Source organism: Pelmatolapia mariae, linkage group LG5 (genome assembly GCF_036321145.2).
Source record: "Pelmatolapia mariae isolate MD_Pm_ZW linkage group LG5, Pm_UMD_F_2, whole genome shotgun sequence".
NCBI lineage: Eukaryota > Metazoa > Chordata > Actinopteri > Cichliformes > Cichlidae > Pelmatolapia > Pelmatolapia mariae.
The window spans coordinates 12,581,249-12,598,607 of NC_086231.1; the positions used below are offsets into that span (position 1 = coordinate 12,581,249).

General features: G+C 36.7%; 1 protein-coding gene across 12 annotated transcripts in view; it reads left to right on the forward strand.

Annotated features, from left to right (window-relative positions):
- The window catches only part of ptprt (protein tyrosine phosphatase receptor type T), a 304,970-nt gene extending 296,006 nt beyond the window's left edge, over nucleotides 1-8,964 (forward strand). For all 12 annotated transcript variants that reach the window (XM_063473709.1, XM_063473699.1, XM_063473701.1 and 9 more), the window contains 2 exons: nucleotides 4,150-4,285; nucleotides 5,970-8,964. In XM_063473709.1, coding sequence (XP_063329779.1) covers nucleotides 4,150-4,285; nucleotides 5,970-6,023 — 190 coding nt within the window. In that variant the 3' untranslated portion in view covers nucleotides 6,024-8,964. The remainder of the gene's footprint in view (nucleotides 1-4,149; nucleotides 4,286-5,969) is intronic.
- Nucleotides 8,965-17,359: the final 8,395 nt, after the last annotated feature.

A 17,359-nucleotide genomic window follows, 5' to 3' on the forward strand; every position in this document is an offset into this window, starting at 1 on the left:
ATGGCTTAAAAAGCCTGGAATGTGTCAAGTTTTAAAGAGGTCATCATTCATCTCTATTGTTATGTGTGGCTGTGCTGATGCAGTATGGATCACCCACACGCCTGGTTGTGCATGCTATGTTCAGATGTCCAGGTTTATTCAGTGTTTGGTACGGTGCTACTACTACTTCTGTTTTTACCAAATATATTTTAAATAACACTACAGAATGTTTATTATACTACATACATGAATGTGTGTTGGTATACAAGTATAAAAACATAGCTCAGCTCGATACGAATTCACCCTATTTGAGCAGAGCAAATGAAGCTGATAATGAGGGAAGGAAACAGAAGCTGTAAAATCTATAGAAGAGAGAACTGCTAACAGTAACGTGTGTACACACACTCCAAACACTGCCTATCTGTGGTGCTCATCCAATCAGCTCCCTGTGTAACACCTCATTGGACCAATGAGGTATTGATTTGGGGTTTTTTGTTTTTGTTTTTTTAACAGTTTTTTGCTTATTAGCCTTTTCTTTCTTCACTTAACATAAAAAGAGGCAGAAATAAAAAAGAATAATATTCATATCCTAGTTCTGAACTAAATTTACAGATTGTAAGTTATGTTTGAACATTTAAAAATAAATGTCCATTGTAAAATAATCTGTCACTGTCAAATATTTTGTAAAGCTCTCAGCACATGGCTATGAATGTCATGTTATTTCTGCCTGAAAGCCTAAATGGTTTAAGGCTGAAGCTTGTAACAGTCTACACTGCTACAGAACAATGTGCAATTCAGCTATTAGCCCTTATATGGAGAATAAAAGTTTAATAACTGGTGTCATATATGTTAGTAATCACATGCTTTGACCTTCATTTCAAATAAACCTGTCACCTATAGATATAGATATGATATTAATTTGAGTAAACTCTGTCAATCACTATAAATTAAATGCTCAAACTGGTATTTTAAAACACATTCTATTTAAATCTACAATCCATTTAATTTCTGTGAAATTAAAACACTAGCAGATAAATTAAGATAGCAAGACCATTTGGGGGCTAAATTCTTTAGTTATGCTCAAACCCAGTAAATGTGAGTGACAGAGATGTAAGCTGTCTCTGCTTCTGGCTGAAGACGGCTACTCTGGCTAATCAACCCCAGCTATTGATTTCACAGACTCAGTAATACTAGCGATAAGTAGAAACATGATGGTTCTATCAGTAGATGGTGAAAATTGATTATTTTTCTGCTCTTCACTTGTCCTGAAGGTTGGAATTTGATGCATCTTTAATGCTGAGCACATGTCTTACTTTCAACAAGTCACACTGGGAGGAGCTTTTAGAAAATAGTGAGGAGTTAGCACACTTAATTCAGCAATCTGCGTTTGCTGTATTTATCTCGAGTTATATAGATATATATTTTAGATAAAGCAAAGTAATAAAGATAAGGTGCCTCTTTCTAACAAATTAGTAATATTCAGCATGCAGCAGTTCATATCTAGAGTAATGTGGTTTCAAGTATGTCACAATTCATTTAAATCACATAGGAATTTATTTCCTACAAACCACTTAACCACCAACCACTGACTGTCAGATACTTTTCGCAGTAGATTTAGTTGTAATGTTTTGGATTTCGGTTTTAGCCGCTTTAAATATTTCACCTGAAACTGTGGATGAAGTAAACACTAAAAGCAACTGATAAACAGGGGATGGCATCCAAACAATTTGAAATTGAACTCCAATATATTAAAATGATTTTTTCAAAGCTTAAATCACATACCATACACAAAGGCGAACAAGCAAATATCGACCATTTTTAAATACCTTTAAAAGAAGTGCTAACCCACCCACTATAGTAACCCATCACTTCAGAGTAACTGGATGCACAGCTAGGTCACTTTCTTCCTAATATTTTCATCAATTCAATTAATACTTACTTACATAGATGGGCCAACCTGGCAGTTTGTTTTAAACCTTATGAAGATATCGTTTGCCTGTTGCCAAAGAGTGACGCTACAATTTTAAACTTATAATTTGGAAAAATGAAAAATTAGAACATCTATGGGAAAAATGAATGCTTGTTGATGTTTGTTAGTCAAAATGAGTATTTTCCTTGCCCCCTGATTGGCCAGACTTTGGGCAATTTAATTCAAACAAAAGTAAAATTTTCTAATTGCCTAGGGCTAGAGTTGTGGTTAGGGTCATCACTGATGATGGCTTATCACCTTAGGGAGTTGGACCATCACAGTTATAGTCAACATTATTATTATTATTATTATTATTATTATTATTATTATTATGACACCCCTCTTCTCATCTATCATATCAAATTTAGTGCAGTGTTATATTAACCAAGAGCAGTGAGCCAAAATAGTGTTTTATTCATTTACTGATCTGAACACCAGCATGGTTCTAGAAACAAATTACAGCAAATGTTCTTTTTAAATCAGCCATATTCACACAAGGCTCCTGTAATCTAGCTAACACAATAGAAGGTGACTGCAGTTGAAGTGGCTTTTAAATTGAATTTTTAATTTTGTTTGACATCAGAGATGAACCACTTTTCATATCTGATATGTTTCTATGCAAGATGTTAAGGTTACTCAATTTCCTTGACTGTTACTGCTACTTGAGTCCTGACAAGTCTGAAAAGTTTCATTTTCTGGTTGTTGTTCAGTACTTCATAATGTTCATGTATTTTAGCTTTTAGATGTATTTGACAGGACTAATGTAAAATGTATTTGCTTTCATTTTTTCACCATTACCCTAGAAATTAGTTTCTGACACTGAAGCAACTGTCTGAAATTTTAATCTAACATGAAATCAAGAAGTGCATGAGCAATACTTTTGCATTTAAATTTTTTGTTAACTAATGAATTTCAAGCTTGCAGTCTGATATTATTGTATAAGTGGTTCTGAGACAGCAACAAAAACTTTCCATATTTATTTTTAACCTTCTGAAGCGCTTCTAAAAAGCTTAGATTATAGACTTTCTATAAAAAATCCAGTCACTATCACTAACAAAGGTATTCCGAGTGGACTGCAAGCTGTAGCAGCCTTGGCATTCCTAATGCAGAATAGGTAGACAGTGGATGATTTTTCTGATGGCTGTCACTCCACCTCGCAGTACCTAAATGTTTTATTCAGTCTCAATACTGAAGGAATTCAGCTGGAACCAAGTGAGATGGGAAAGTCTGGAGCTGTTTTCATGGTGGGTGGTCTGACTTTTCACTGGCAGAGCACTGACTGCTGATTGGGGCATATAGCCAGTAAACACACAATATATATAGTATACATAAATATGTTTGTGTTGCTGGATCACTTTATACAGATGGCACTTTGTCATCTGTATAAAATGTTCATAAAGGCTTTTATTATTATTTTGATTTAAGTCGAACACATTTATTCAAATTTCTAAAATCTATTAGTAGGTCTCTTTCTGCATACAGTGGCAGGTTTCTTTGTACTGAATTCTCACTCTGTCACTTGCTGTCACTCTCTGTCCCTTAAAGCCTTTTTTCTCAACTCACATTGTCATACTTGTTTCTTTAGCATTAAAAGTGACATCTAATATCTCCAATTTGGCTTTCAGGATCCTATTTACTCTCTGCAGTGACTTGTTTTTCTGAGAGCTAATTAAAACATTGTTTAGCTTTGTAAATTGTTTTTTTTCCACATTCTGTCATCTATACAGGCTACAAGAAGGAATATAACACCATATATCACCAAACCTAATAATTTTTCCTTATATCCCCTTAAAATGTTGCAGTTTACTAAACAGAAACCATTCGTTAAATACGTCACATTTTAAATGACACCACAACAAGCAAACTAATTTAACCTGTATAGCCTATTTTATAAGCTTTATTAAATTTCCAACAAGTGTTTAGGGCTCATACAATTTCAGGACATTATCCAATGACTGTCCTGCAGCTTGGTTGGATAAGCAGTTAGGAGAATACCCCACAAAACCTTTCTAATATTCTCTCTACACCTGTATCTTTCCTTCATCTCATTCCATCCTCTGTTTTCTTTTTGACCTCACTATGATTTTCTTGACCTCCAGCTATGTTTCCAAAATGGTGATGATGTTTAATACTGAAGAGCCTCTGTCTCCCTTTCTCTCTTCATTTCTTGGTCCTACTCCTTTGTTCCTCCTCCTTTACAGAACTGGTGGTGGACGTTCTGGAACTTTCTGTGCCATCTGCAGCATCAATGAGATGATCCAGCAGCAGAATATTGTAGATGTTTTCCACACTGTTAAAACCCTGAGGAACAACAAGACCAACATGGTGGAGACTATGGTAAGAAATCACAATACATACATATTTGTTTGTATATTTTATGGGGAGATGATGCTACTGAAATGTTTTGCTTTTATGATATTGGATCAAAATGTAGTTTCTTGAAATTTTTAGTTTAGAGCGGAATTCAACTAAGGTAAAAACAGGTTATTAAAAGGCAGCAATGAGTAAATAGTATAAACAGATTTACATAAATTAATATAGAATTAAAGCTTTACTCTGTTTTTGTCTCTGTGGTAGCAAACATGCAAGTATTCCCACACTACCAAAAATTTGTATTTGCATAAAGACAGGTCACAGCTGTTTCAGTGCTTTTCACATCTCCTTTGTAAAGAATTTCTCATTTTGTTACTCACACCCATGAACTAAAGCACACCTGTTCACAGATGCAAGGCAAATGGATTATAACAGTCAATTTTCTGTATTTGCCAAAGCTTTAGTCCTTTAGTGGTATAAGTGAAGATTTAATTGTGATTGGCTATGTTTTTTTTTTTTTTGGGGGGGGGGGGGGGGGGGGGGGGGGTTGTCATCATAAAACAAAGCTGTGGGTAAAAAGTGCTGGTGACCCTAAACTTTTTAAAAACTGGCTTTAAATTCCTAAAGGAGAAAAAAGTAAAACTGAGATGTCTTTGAGGTGATACCATTAGCATGGTGTTCTGTAGTAGCATAATATTCAGAGATATGTCAGAGAGTTGCCTATGGCACCCACATGATCTAACTCCTCCAGTCATGTGATTACCCAAAACATATCTAATGAATGAGAAGAATGAACCAGTCGGACAACTTGAGCAGGAAGATAAAAACATTTCTTTAGTTGTACAGAAGTCTTATTTAGAGCTATGAATTTTGCAATGTTTTTATGATTTCTTTCTTTTTTATTGCCCAATTACCCCATCAATTCCCTTGGATTACTGTTTAAAAAAAGCATCTATGTATTTAGTACCAAAAATGTTCAAATGATTTTAGTTTGTTATCAACAGCTACTTAATCTTGGTACTAAGCCGAACAGCTTCGTACAGTGTTTTACCATTCAGTGAAATTAACAACAAATAATGTAAAGAATTCAAATAAGTATGGATTTATTTGACTCTTTGTTTCTTGTCAGTCAAAGATTAAAAGCGTTTCATTGTTCTTAATTCTTTGCCAAACATCCCAAACCATGAAACCATCTGGACATTTGAAAGTTGTCGTCACATGTCATCACAGCTAGAGAATGATGACAGAATTGTTCATAAAGCTGTGGCATTGGATTAGTTCACCCACATACTGCAGTCCAGCCAATCCAATCCTTTGCTGTCTGGCTGAGGCCAATATTACCTGCTATGCTGATAATGTTATGATTCTCAGTTCATGAATTATGACTCATTTTCATTGGTAAATATATGGAAATTGTGTTACTGTGTTCTATACTCGTCATCGTCGGTTGCATATTATGTTGTGAATTATATGTCACGAAATTTCATTTTTTGTTTTTTATTACAGTGCTCCAGTACATTTTTTAAATAAATAAGTCAATATTTAGTAAATAGTTATGAGCGTAGAGTTTGGTTTTATCATACATGTTTGAAGTTTAAAGCCAAGCTGAGAGTGCAGCTATACATTTATATTGAGAGTTTGAGGGAAACAAAGCCAAATTTCAAGAATTTTCTGACTTAGCTTTGCTTGTTGTTTTATTTCTACACAGGAACAGTATAAATTCTGCTATGAAGTGGCTCTGGAAGCGCTCAACTCCTTCTGATTGGGTGTGGGCTAAACATCTCTATTCCCGATCGGCCATTTGTCGATGCCTGTCATTCTCAACGCAACACTGGGAAACACGGAGGGCAATACTGCTTTGTGTTGACCTGAATCCGACTGACTGAGCGTGCCTGTGTGTGTGGGTGTGTGCGCGCACGTGTGTGTGTTTGTATTTGAGTGCATATGCACGTGGCTGTGTGTGAAGAGAGGGCATGCTTGCATATTTGAGGAAGTGTTTATCTATATGCGTGCCTGCAACAACACACACAACAAACCTGTACAGAAGAGGGAAAAGGCAACAAACATGCACACTGGTGATTTTAATGTCTGTTTGCTTCAGCAAGACTGGGGACTTTATATGCTTGTACAAAGAAAAAAAAATATGGTAAACAAACAAAAAACAAATGTTTAAAAGACGCACCACTTTTACTCCTCTATTTCTCTGTCCTCTCTGCTGGGCTGTGATGTGACTATTGTACAGTATTTCCTTTTTAGATATATTCTACGCCTTGAATGTTGTCTCCCTCTGAAGGCTGGATGCCCACTGGAAGATTTTTTTTGGTAACTCTCAAAGGGAATGGAAATGTACGTTTTTTTGACCATGACTCACTTAGCTTAGTTAACTTTTTTTTTCTTCAAATTACATGCTGATTCCCTTTTATTAACTAAAAGTTCGTTTTAATTACACTTGTAATTCTGTAATTGGCCTGAAAAGAAAATATGTTAGCATGGTTGTATCTTTTTTATAGTTTTACTTTCACTGAGTTCAAATGTCAGAAAAACACAAGAACAAAAACATATATAACCTACAATAAGTGGAGTCAGGGACACTGTGAAAAAAAATAACAGTAGAAAAAAGGAAAAAAAGAAACCTGCCTTAGATTTAAGGCCAAGTCACGTCTCTGTTCTGGCTTTTTTTCACTGGGACAGTGGTGGTTTCATGAATGCTTAAAAAAAGACAAAATTAAAATCTTATTGTGTGCATCCACCCTTGCTGTAAATAGGATAAGACAACCACAATCAAACAAACAAACAAACAGGCAAACATCAGCAACTGGTACATTACAAATTAATGTGATTTCAAAACACTATAACTCTAAAAACTGTGTTACCATACCACAGACTGTCTCCACAGAAATGTCAAAAAAGCCGACATATTGTTCGCATATTGCACATTTAGCTAATGCCACCGCATTCAGAATAACTTTTATAAAATTTGACTTTTTTATTATTTATTTATTGTGACACTTTTGGTACAGAATATGAAACAACCAGATAATACTTTGTCTCTAATATGATAACAGCACTACTATAATTTATTGAAAATGAGTCCCCAAATTCCCCAAAAAGAAATAAAAAATGTTCCCCCTCTAAAAACTACATAAACTATAACTTGCACTTTTGCATGTTTGTCCATTTTGGAACATTTAGACTTGAAATTTCTGACATTGAACAGCCTGGGGTAAATTCTTAACTGAAATCAGTGTTTGGTCATTTTATAGCAATTTGCTTTAATGTGAAATTGTTCAATAACTGAGTGTAGCTTACAGACGAATTAATCTACTTTATAGTGTCGATGATTTGATTTTAACCTGGTCTACAGTGTTGCGAGTAGTCATTGATATTGGGCCACTATTTGGATCTAAAAAATAATCATTCAAATGATAAGAAAGTAGTTAAACCTGCTGAGATTAAGAAAGGATTTAAGAATCCTTGATACTTAGAGCAGACTGGTAAACAGTTCAGTAATTCTATGTATAATTCTATCTATAATAAATATCCAAGCTAAGGGATTGGGCCCATGTTTCCCCTATAACCTATGATTTAAAAAGAACATCACAAAACAAAGAGACAGGCCACATTTACATTTCTTTTATAATTAACGAATGCTTTACGTCAAGCCCACTGAAATATACGGATATTAAAAATGCATTTGAGAAAATCACTAACAGGAAATGATTTCAGTTAGTGTTTGACCCCAGGTTGAAAGGCAGTTAACATGGCTAATAGTTTAGATGCCTCTGCACCTTAAAGAACGTGTGGGAGTGTGGGAATTAATGAGAATTATGCATGGCATTGACCTCAGCTTCCCATTATCTCCTACTCATCTGGTCAGACTCTTCTATGCTATCCCATTTTCCCCTTATCCCAAAAGACTAAACCAGAATCTCATGTTATAGATACACCACCTGTATTTATATGAACAGCCTCTGAAATGTGTTGAATCTTTAAGGTGATACTATTTTCAGATCTGTTTTTACCTCTCTCTAAAACACTGTCATTCTAATAAAAAGGACCAGAATGATGGCTTAATTTTCAAACACTCAAAAAATCAGACTACTGAAGTGAATTATCTTAAATCCCAATGCATTAAAAATACATAATTGTCACCAATTACCTGATTTACTTTTTTCCCATGCGAGAAAGTACGAACATTTTTAGATGCATTAGATATTTTAGAATGATTTCATATAAGGTTCAGCTTCTGATGAACTTTTCTTTTGTTAGGAAACATTTCAGTGCTTATGGCAAGAGCTGACATACTTGTAGTTAAATGTTGTAGCAAACTATTCAATCTGTGCTTGCGTTGATTTATTTTTATTCTTATTTTTCGCTGGAGTCCAGTCAGGCTCGTTAATGGACCTATCAAAATAGTGAGAGTGCTGTATTGAAGACAATGTGAATGCTGGATATCTTGATCCTTTTGTTCACTGATGCTTTATTTTATTGACTTGAATCATGGCCCTTCATATGTATTATATTTTTTTTAACGTTCTTTTAGATTATTTTTGTCTTGAATTTGTACATTTCTTTTGTATAATTATTATTCTGATGATTATTTGTCTAGCAAAGTGCTGTTTAGATCTGGTGATGCCATTACCATTGGTTGTTTAGTTGTTTGAAATGTGGTTAACATGAAATAAAGGGACCAAAATGTTGAATGTGTTGTCGTCTCTGTCTTCACAGCCTCTAATTTTGATGTATGAAATAATTACGCTAAAGCTTTCAGAGACATTCTTAATGTTTGAGGGACTTCGCTTCACTAGATCATTTTCTCTCTCTTCCTAGGTGATCAGTCAATTTGGCAAGTAGGAATTAACTGTTTTTAACTGTCAAAAGAATTAGGGATATTAAACCTACCAATTTTTAAATTCCCCCCTTTAAAGTCCATATCGTGATGCTTATTTCTGATAAATTATAAAACACAGCCAATATCCACAAACAGGGACTAGATGCATGAAACCTTGTGCATAATCAAAAGCAGACTTTGAGGTTAGAAATTTGTGTTTAAATCTCTGTTTGGCAAAAAAAAAAAAAAAAAACCCAAAAACCTGCCTATGAGTGATTGACAAAACAGAAAGAAAGAGCAAAAAACAGGAAATAAAATATGAGTAAATGTAAAAGTCACCCTATAACATCTATAAAAGATCTGACCTTGAGGTCTCCACTGTTTCGTCTCATACATGCCACAAGCTCTCACTGTGACCCCAGAACTGAGGCTGAGGGAAAAGAAAGAAAAACCACAGGTCTTTACAGGCTGATTTTCCCCCCCTCTTTCTAATCAATCAGATTCAGTGATGAACGGAGCTCCAAGCCAACAGCCTCATCCTTTATTTAGCTAGTTGATTCCCAAGGAGCTCATAAATATGCATGAGCTTGAGATTAGCATAGGCACCAAGGACAGGGCCTGTACCTTGGCATTATGACGATCAATCAGAAACACTAAGGGGCTCCTCAGAGGGAAGCTGTCTGTCAGCTTGGCTTTGGGCTGAGGTGATGTATGCACACACACATAAAAAAGGTACGCTCAAAGCATACATAACGCACACATAAGTCTGCATGCATCTACACACCCAGGAAGAGAAACAAACAGAAACAAACACAAAGCATATGCACACCTAAAGGGAGAAGCAGAGCACAAAATGCACACACAGTCTCTCACAAACACACAAACATGGATACATAATCAGTGTTAATGTCTATTATTAATCTCATGTTCCTTACACCCTTAGTCTCTCTTCTGATTCATATTTTTTAAACTCCTTTTCAGAACAGACTTCATAATGAATTTGAAAATTGGCCCATTTCATTTGCTCTCACAGAAATGTCATTATCTGCGGGAAGAAGGAGGGGTCTTGCTGGCACAGTATGTTGGTACAGTAATATACTGTTCTTCCATTCTGTGTGTGTGTGTGTGCGTGCATGTATCCCCTTTGTTTACCATGGTCAACACTGCTGTATTTATTCTGCGTATGTAATACAACTAGTGACAGCTGTGGTAAGATACCCTTTAGGCTTTTAACATGCTTAAATTATTTCTCTGTGCTGAATGCTAGAGTCTTATTCATTCCAACATAAATTTCAGTGCAAATATTTCTTTCCTCGATAGGTTTAGACTTGCAAGCACTTTGACGATTTTTCTGAACATAACTTTTGTTCTTTTTTTAACAGTGCAATGACACAAAAGCTATGCTGGCAGGAACTCATCCAATAAAAAGTTTGTAAAATGTCTCAACAAACTCCAAAGTAGCATACTGCTCCCTCCCTTTTCTCATTATGCTCAAGCACAAATGCAAAACGTGTGTCTTTCCACTCCAGTAAGTGCACTGGTGAACGAGAGACACTACATGACTGAACAGCCAATTGGGAAATTGACACTCGCATATCCATCCATCCATCCCTCCATCCATCCCTCCTTATCTGGGTACAGGTCGCAGGGACAGCAGTCTTAGCAGAGAAGCCCAGACTTCCCTCACCCCAGCCACCTCCTTCAGCTCATCCTGGGGGTCAAAAAGACATTCCTAAGCCAGCCAAGAAACATAATCTCTCCAGTGATTCCTGGGTTTGCCTTGGGGCCTTTTTCCCCTATTTTTTTTTTTATTGTGGTTAATATTAATGAGAGACAGCATATCAAAAATCCTGAAAAACACATTACATAAATATTATAAATTGATTTACATGTCACTGAGTGAAATAAGTATTGATCTTCTACAACCTACCCAGAATTGTGACTGCGTGGCACACAGATTACAATCAGTTAGTTTTAGATACTCCTGATCTTAACTTGTCATGTGTATAAAACACACATTTGAGCCTGGTTCTGTCGGAGGTTTCTTCCTGTTAAAAGGGAGTTTTTCCTTCCTACTGTCGCCAAAGTGCTTGCTCATAGGGAGTCATATGATTGCTGGTTTTTTTCTGTATGTATTATTGTAGGGTCAACCTTAAAATATAAAGCGCCTTGCTGTGACTGTTGTTGTGATTTGGCGCTATATAAATAAAGTTGAATTGTATTGAATTGAACATGTCCACAGAATTAATTTCTTCCATTCCAGCTTTTCCACCACTACATGAAAGGCCACAGAGCCAGTGGTGTGCTGAATGAACAAAACATATCGCCAACTGGAAATATTTATAGATAAACATAAACTACTCACCGAGAGTCAGTACAGATTCAGATCAAGCAGATTGATATCATTGGCACTATTAGATTCAATAGAATACATCACAAATTCCATAGACAAAAAGCAATATGTGGCTGGGTTATACATAGACTTTAGGCATTTGACACTATAGATCATGATATATTAATAAGAAAACTGGAACGTTATGGTGTCAGAGGGGTAGTTTTAAATTGGGTCTGGAGTTATTTAAGTGACAGGAAGCAGTTTGTGAAATTAAATGGTGGTTGCTCCTTATGTATGGACATTGCGTGTGGTGTACCCCAAGGGTCAGTTTTGGGTCCAAAATTCTTCAACTTATACATTAATGATGTATGCTTTTCGTACATCTCCAGCACCACACATACCATACTTCTCTCCACTATAACATGTGACCTTATCAATATGGCATACTGTTGTAGAAAACGTGGGGTAGCTACACTGTGTTAGTACTTTTTGTATAAGTGTCATTTTCCACAAAAGTTGTGATCCCAGCACAAACAGTTGGCTCATTTACCATTTTTTTCCTCTGTATAAATTGAGCCATTGTTCCATTCTCTTTGCTAGTGGGAAGCTAACGAGAAGCTAAGTCATGCATGACTTAAGGTGCAATCTATCAGCTCCACACTCATTCGCTTCTGCTGGATTTCTGGATTTCCCAAAATGAAGACGTATGGGAAATCTTTTTTTTCTGTGAAACAAAATAGGTCAATTCTGAGACTGTCACAATACGTCTGTAAAGGTTCAACCTTTAAAATGCTGGTTTTCATTTGTAGATTTATATTATGCTGCTGATCACTACATTTGACGGACAGAGTATGCTTACAAATGAAGGGAAAAGGTTAAGCTGAAACACTGATTTAACTGTTCAAATCTACTAAGTAGGCTCATGTTACAAAGGCTTGTAACTTTTCTTTTAATGCAGCCCCAAGATTTACAAATAGACTGATTATTTTTTAAAATAATCATCACACAAATGCAAACTATGGTAAATATTTAGGGGTAATGCTGTTTACTTAGTGTATTACCTATTGGTTAAATTTCATGTTTTCTTCACGCTGTATCCTCCTACGTTGCTTGCTGCAGGGAGTGCTATTTTCATACATCATTTAACAATATTTTTATGGAATTTTAAAGCATAACGTACCGACTAATCTTAAATTTAAAACTGAGCTCCTCTCATCTTATGCTCCTCACAGACATCCTCTTATTTTCGAGGCTGTTGACTGAACTGCACATGGATTGTTACTATGTACCTACAACATTGTAATGCTGTCAATATGTGATTGATGAGTTGACTTTCATCTTGAATTCAAGGTCTTTATAAAAATTGTTAAATATGTGTTTATGAATTAGAGCCATCTTTATACATTATACCATTTTCAGAGACTCAAAACTAAACAGAGAATACATTGGCAAGCAGTTTCATGGCAATGCGAGTCCTGTACCCACGTTATTTCATGCCAAATGAGGCATACACAATAACCAAAGCTTAAGTAAAGTGTTTTGTTTTCTTTGTTATTTTAAATATGCTGCCCAAATATGCCATTATTAGGCTGAAAAAAATGAATAAATAAATAAATGATAAACTTATCTGAGCAACAGCAAAAAACTTTAACAGTGTCCATGTTCACAATCTGATTCTTTATAAAGAAAGAATGCACTGACCAGCTCAGTAATGTTAAAAGGCCATAAAGACCATAGAAGACAGCTACAGTGAATGATGACAGGTAATTTGACTGAACTTTTTGGGTGCCTAACACAATGAGGGTGTCTAGGTCAGTGGGTTCAGGATCATGTCTTTGCTGTTGTGTATGATCCTAACGCCTTAACCTTGTAACTTCCATCTTATACTGGGATGGTTTGAAGCCAGAACAAATTGGAAGTGGATTAGCAACTAAAACTTTGCAACCATCGTTCTTACCTCAAAAATGGGTTTAAAGCCTCCAGGGTCTTATCATGACTAGGGGGAGGCAGACGCAGTAGACTGACATGGAGTTCAACGCTGCATCTGCAATAGTGGAAGTCCAGTCTGTTATGAAGAACAGGGAGTTGAGCCTAAAGGCAAAACTGTCAATTTACTGGTCTCACTGTATTTCTGCTGTCACCTCAGGTCATGAGCTGTGGGTTGTGATCAAAAGAATAAGATCTAGGGTATATTCCATGAGCTTCCTTTGACGGATATATGAACTCACTTTCAAATTTTAGGTTTAGATTTTTAGGAAAACAGAGTAAGTTTTATTCATCTGGGATGCATTCTGGTCACCTACCAGGTGAGGTGTTCTAGGAATTACCAGCTACTTATGCCCAGAGCATAACTAAATCAAACTTAGCACACACTGCAGAGATCATGTGCGATATCTGGCTTGTGAATGACCTCGGAAGATGAGCTAGAAGATATTTCAGCGAAGAGGGACATTTGAACAGCTCTGCTTAGCTGTCAGTTTTGCTTGGACAGGACCAAATAGTAGAGGATGGATGCCATTCTGAATAGTCTATTTTATATCTGCTGTCATTAACAACAGCAGCAGCAACAACAACAACAACAATAATAATAATAATAATAGTTTGAATTTATGCATTTCAATTTTTAATGTTTGACAAATAAAAAACAAACAAACAAAACTTAAATGTACCAAAACAAGACATTAACAAGGGTCAATAAAAATGATCTATGAAGAAGATCAAATAAAATGAAATATAATATAATAAAATAGAATTATTTGCTACTCAAGACAGCAATTGAGTTCCACTCCCCTCTGAAATTTAATGAAGGACACAGCACATAATTGGATGTAATGAATTTGAAGTGGAGGCAACGTTTCTGCTGACTAGCCTCTAAAAATTACAAAGGCAGTTAAAAAGAAAGGAGGTAAGGGCAGCTATGGAAAAGAGAGTAATGGGGGATTAGAGAGGATTATGTAGTAGAGTAGTAGAGCACTGTACTTGATTATTGAACAGAGACATAGTAAAATTATACAGGAAATTACTACTTCACTAAGATACGATTCTATTCAGTCATGTTTACCATAACACTGATTGTGAAAGGAAATTAACTGAACTTGAGTAAAAAAACAACAACAAACACATTAAAAAAAAATTCTAACGTTTTCTTAAATTGTCATGGGAAAGTTGTGTAGCAGGAAGGGAGTGGATCCAAATGTGGGACTCCACAGACAAACATGAATGCAAAGCACAGTTTTATTGGCTGGCAAATGACAGATTTGAACAAAATATAAGGCAGAGCAGAGCTGGAACAAACTGACTAAAAATTAACATTAGCTGTGTCCAAATTCATGGGCTGCATCCTCCTGAGGACTCGGCCTTCGCGGTCTACGTGGGCCGGGTCCTCAGAAGGTCGGGTAGGCTGGAAGTAAACGGCCGTGAAATTGGACGGTCTAGCCTTCTGATTAACGTCACCGATGTCTCGGTGGAGTTTAATAAACTCGGCAGTCTGCTCCTTGCTATTTAAAATATAACAGGACACTGGGGTAAATTCTCGACCGTCTCATACTTCTGTTTAATCAGTTTTCTGTTTGACGTTTATTCAGTGGTGTAAAAACCAAGGAGGAACCCACCCGGGGATTAATAAAGTTTTATTTTATCTAATCTAATAACTTTAATCTCAGCCAAACTGATTTACTCACGAACAAATAAAACACTGAAAAAAGCCAAACAATAACATTTTTAGGTTGTCTAAGTGACTTATATATTACGTTTAACCCGTGTAGCGAAAGTTGGCGGTGATCTGAAAATGATGTGCCGGGAGTGGTGCCATTCTCGGTGGCTCCAGTGACCCTTGAGCTATCGGCTAGCTATCGAGCTGGTGGGTAACAGACGTCTCTGAAAACGTCGAAGCACTTATGCAAATATGCGATATCTTGATAAACCGAGCAGATATTTCAAGTTTACACACCCACATTCTCGCCTGAAAATATGTTAAAAGTTTATTTTGTGACCCAGAAGGATTAATAACAGTAATTTTAAAACTTAGTAGTGGCCGCCATTGCCGGAAACTGCAGTTTGGCTGGGCCGCGCTATGAATTCTGGGATATGGTGGGCCACGAAGGACACACCCGACCCATCCTTCAAATTCGGGGAAAAGGAGGACGCATTTGTCGGCTGCATTTGGAGGAGTCTACGAATTTGGACAGCCTTCAGCGCGTCGCTGTGACGTAATCGGTCTACAAATGCGTGCTCAGGAGGATGCAGCCCATGAATTTGGACACAGCAATTGACAGAACATGAGGGGAGATCACAACAAGGGAAGAAGGAAACTAAGGGCTTAAGTACACACATGAGGTAACCAGGGAGATGGAACACGGTACAAAACACAGGTGAACTAAATCTGACTAATGAGACAGATAAAGCAAAACTGACCATAACAAAATAAAGCAGGAAGTAACACACACTGCAACACAGAATAAGACATGTGAACTTGACACTGGGACTGGGGAACAACAGACATGGAGACAGGGAGAGAAAAGGATGACACAGAGAGATGAAACTAAGGTAAACACACAAAGGCACTGAAGACAGAAACAAAGAGATGAGATGAGGACACACTGGACACGAAAGAAGAACTAAAATAAAACAAGAAATCAAGACCAATAAATAAGAAACTCAGAGGCACTAGAACATAACATCTTCGGAAACTAGAACCTAAATTATCTAATAGCTTTCCAAGAAATACACAAGTCCAGAATAAAACTCTAAATACTGGGACCATGATATAAATGCTAATGTCATTTCTTTTCTTTTCTTTTTCAAAGTAAAAATGCTTTGTTTATCATGATCAGTGTTGGGACTAACGCGTTATTAAGTAACGCGTTACAGTAACTACGTTATTATTGTGGTAACGAGCACGGTAACTAGTTATTATGCCAAAATCAGGAACGCGTTAGTCGTTACTGGGATTTAGATAGGGTCGTTACTCGTTACTTCGTGTGGTAGCTATCGCGGAGCTTCCACAGATTCAGTAACATTAGCACGTGTTGGAGGCCAGCAGGTGGATGAGGGAAAGAGGAGGCAGAAGGAAGAGGGAGCCGAGGCGGCCGCCGGTCCGAGTGTCAGGTGAACTGAACTTCAGGTAAGAAGTTATGACCTGCAGTCTATCTGGGTCAGATATAACCAAGTTTAGGTGGAGTTTATTTTCGTTATTCTGACTTTTTCCGTACTGCGTACTAGCTAGCATGACGGAGTTTCTATACAGCTGGGTGGATGCTATGATGTTACTGATGTTGAACTTTATTTTGTTCATAAGGTTAATTATTATGATGCCAACCATCCCGTAAAAAACAGAATCGTCTTGTATTCAGAGAAAATATTACGCGTTTCGTACTGAGGTGAAAAGAAACACAGTTTGTCCCGGACTTCAGCTACAATGAAAAAGACACAAAGCTGGAGCTGCACAGCTGCCTCTTCTTCTCTCATTCTCTCCCGTTTCTACTTCAGTCATGAACAGTGTTGCCAACTCCTCAGTAAGGAAAATCGCTATCGGTTGTCCTAAAAGTCGCTAGAAGTCGCTAAATGACGTCATCACCTAATTTGCATAATTGGTCATGCTAATGTAATTGTAACCTATGTTGTTGGAGAGAGAAATAACATTGTGGAAGAGACATAAAGTGAGTAAAAAACGTCCTAAATGCATTTAGAGTTTATTTAGAACTACAAATTAAATTTCTTTTAGCAATTATTGCTTTTTTTAATGTCACAATTCCAACCCTGCTCCTTTACCCGGGCTTGGACCGGCAAAAGTGACCCGAAATAGGCACTCTGGTGGAGTTACTTTGTGTGTGTGTGTTTATAAGTAGTTTTAAACCTTGTGATCCACAAAACAGCATAAGAGTAAAAGAGTAAAAGAAGAACTGACTGCGTTACAGCACCCGCTGCTTGTTGA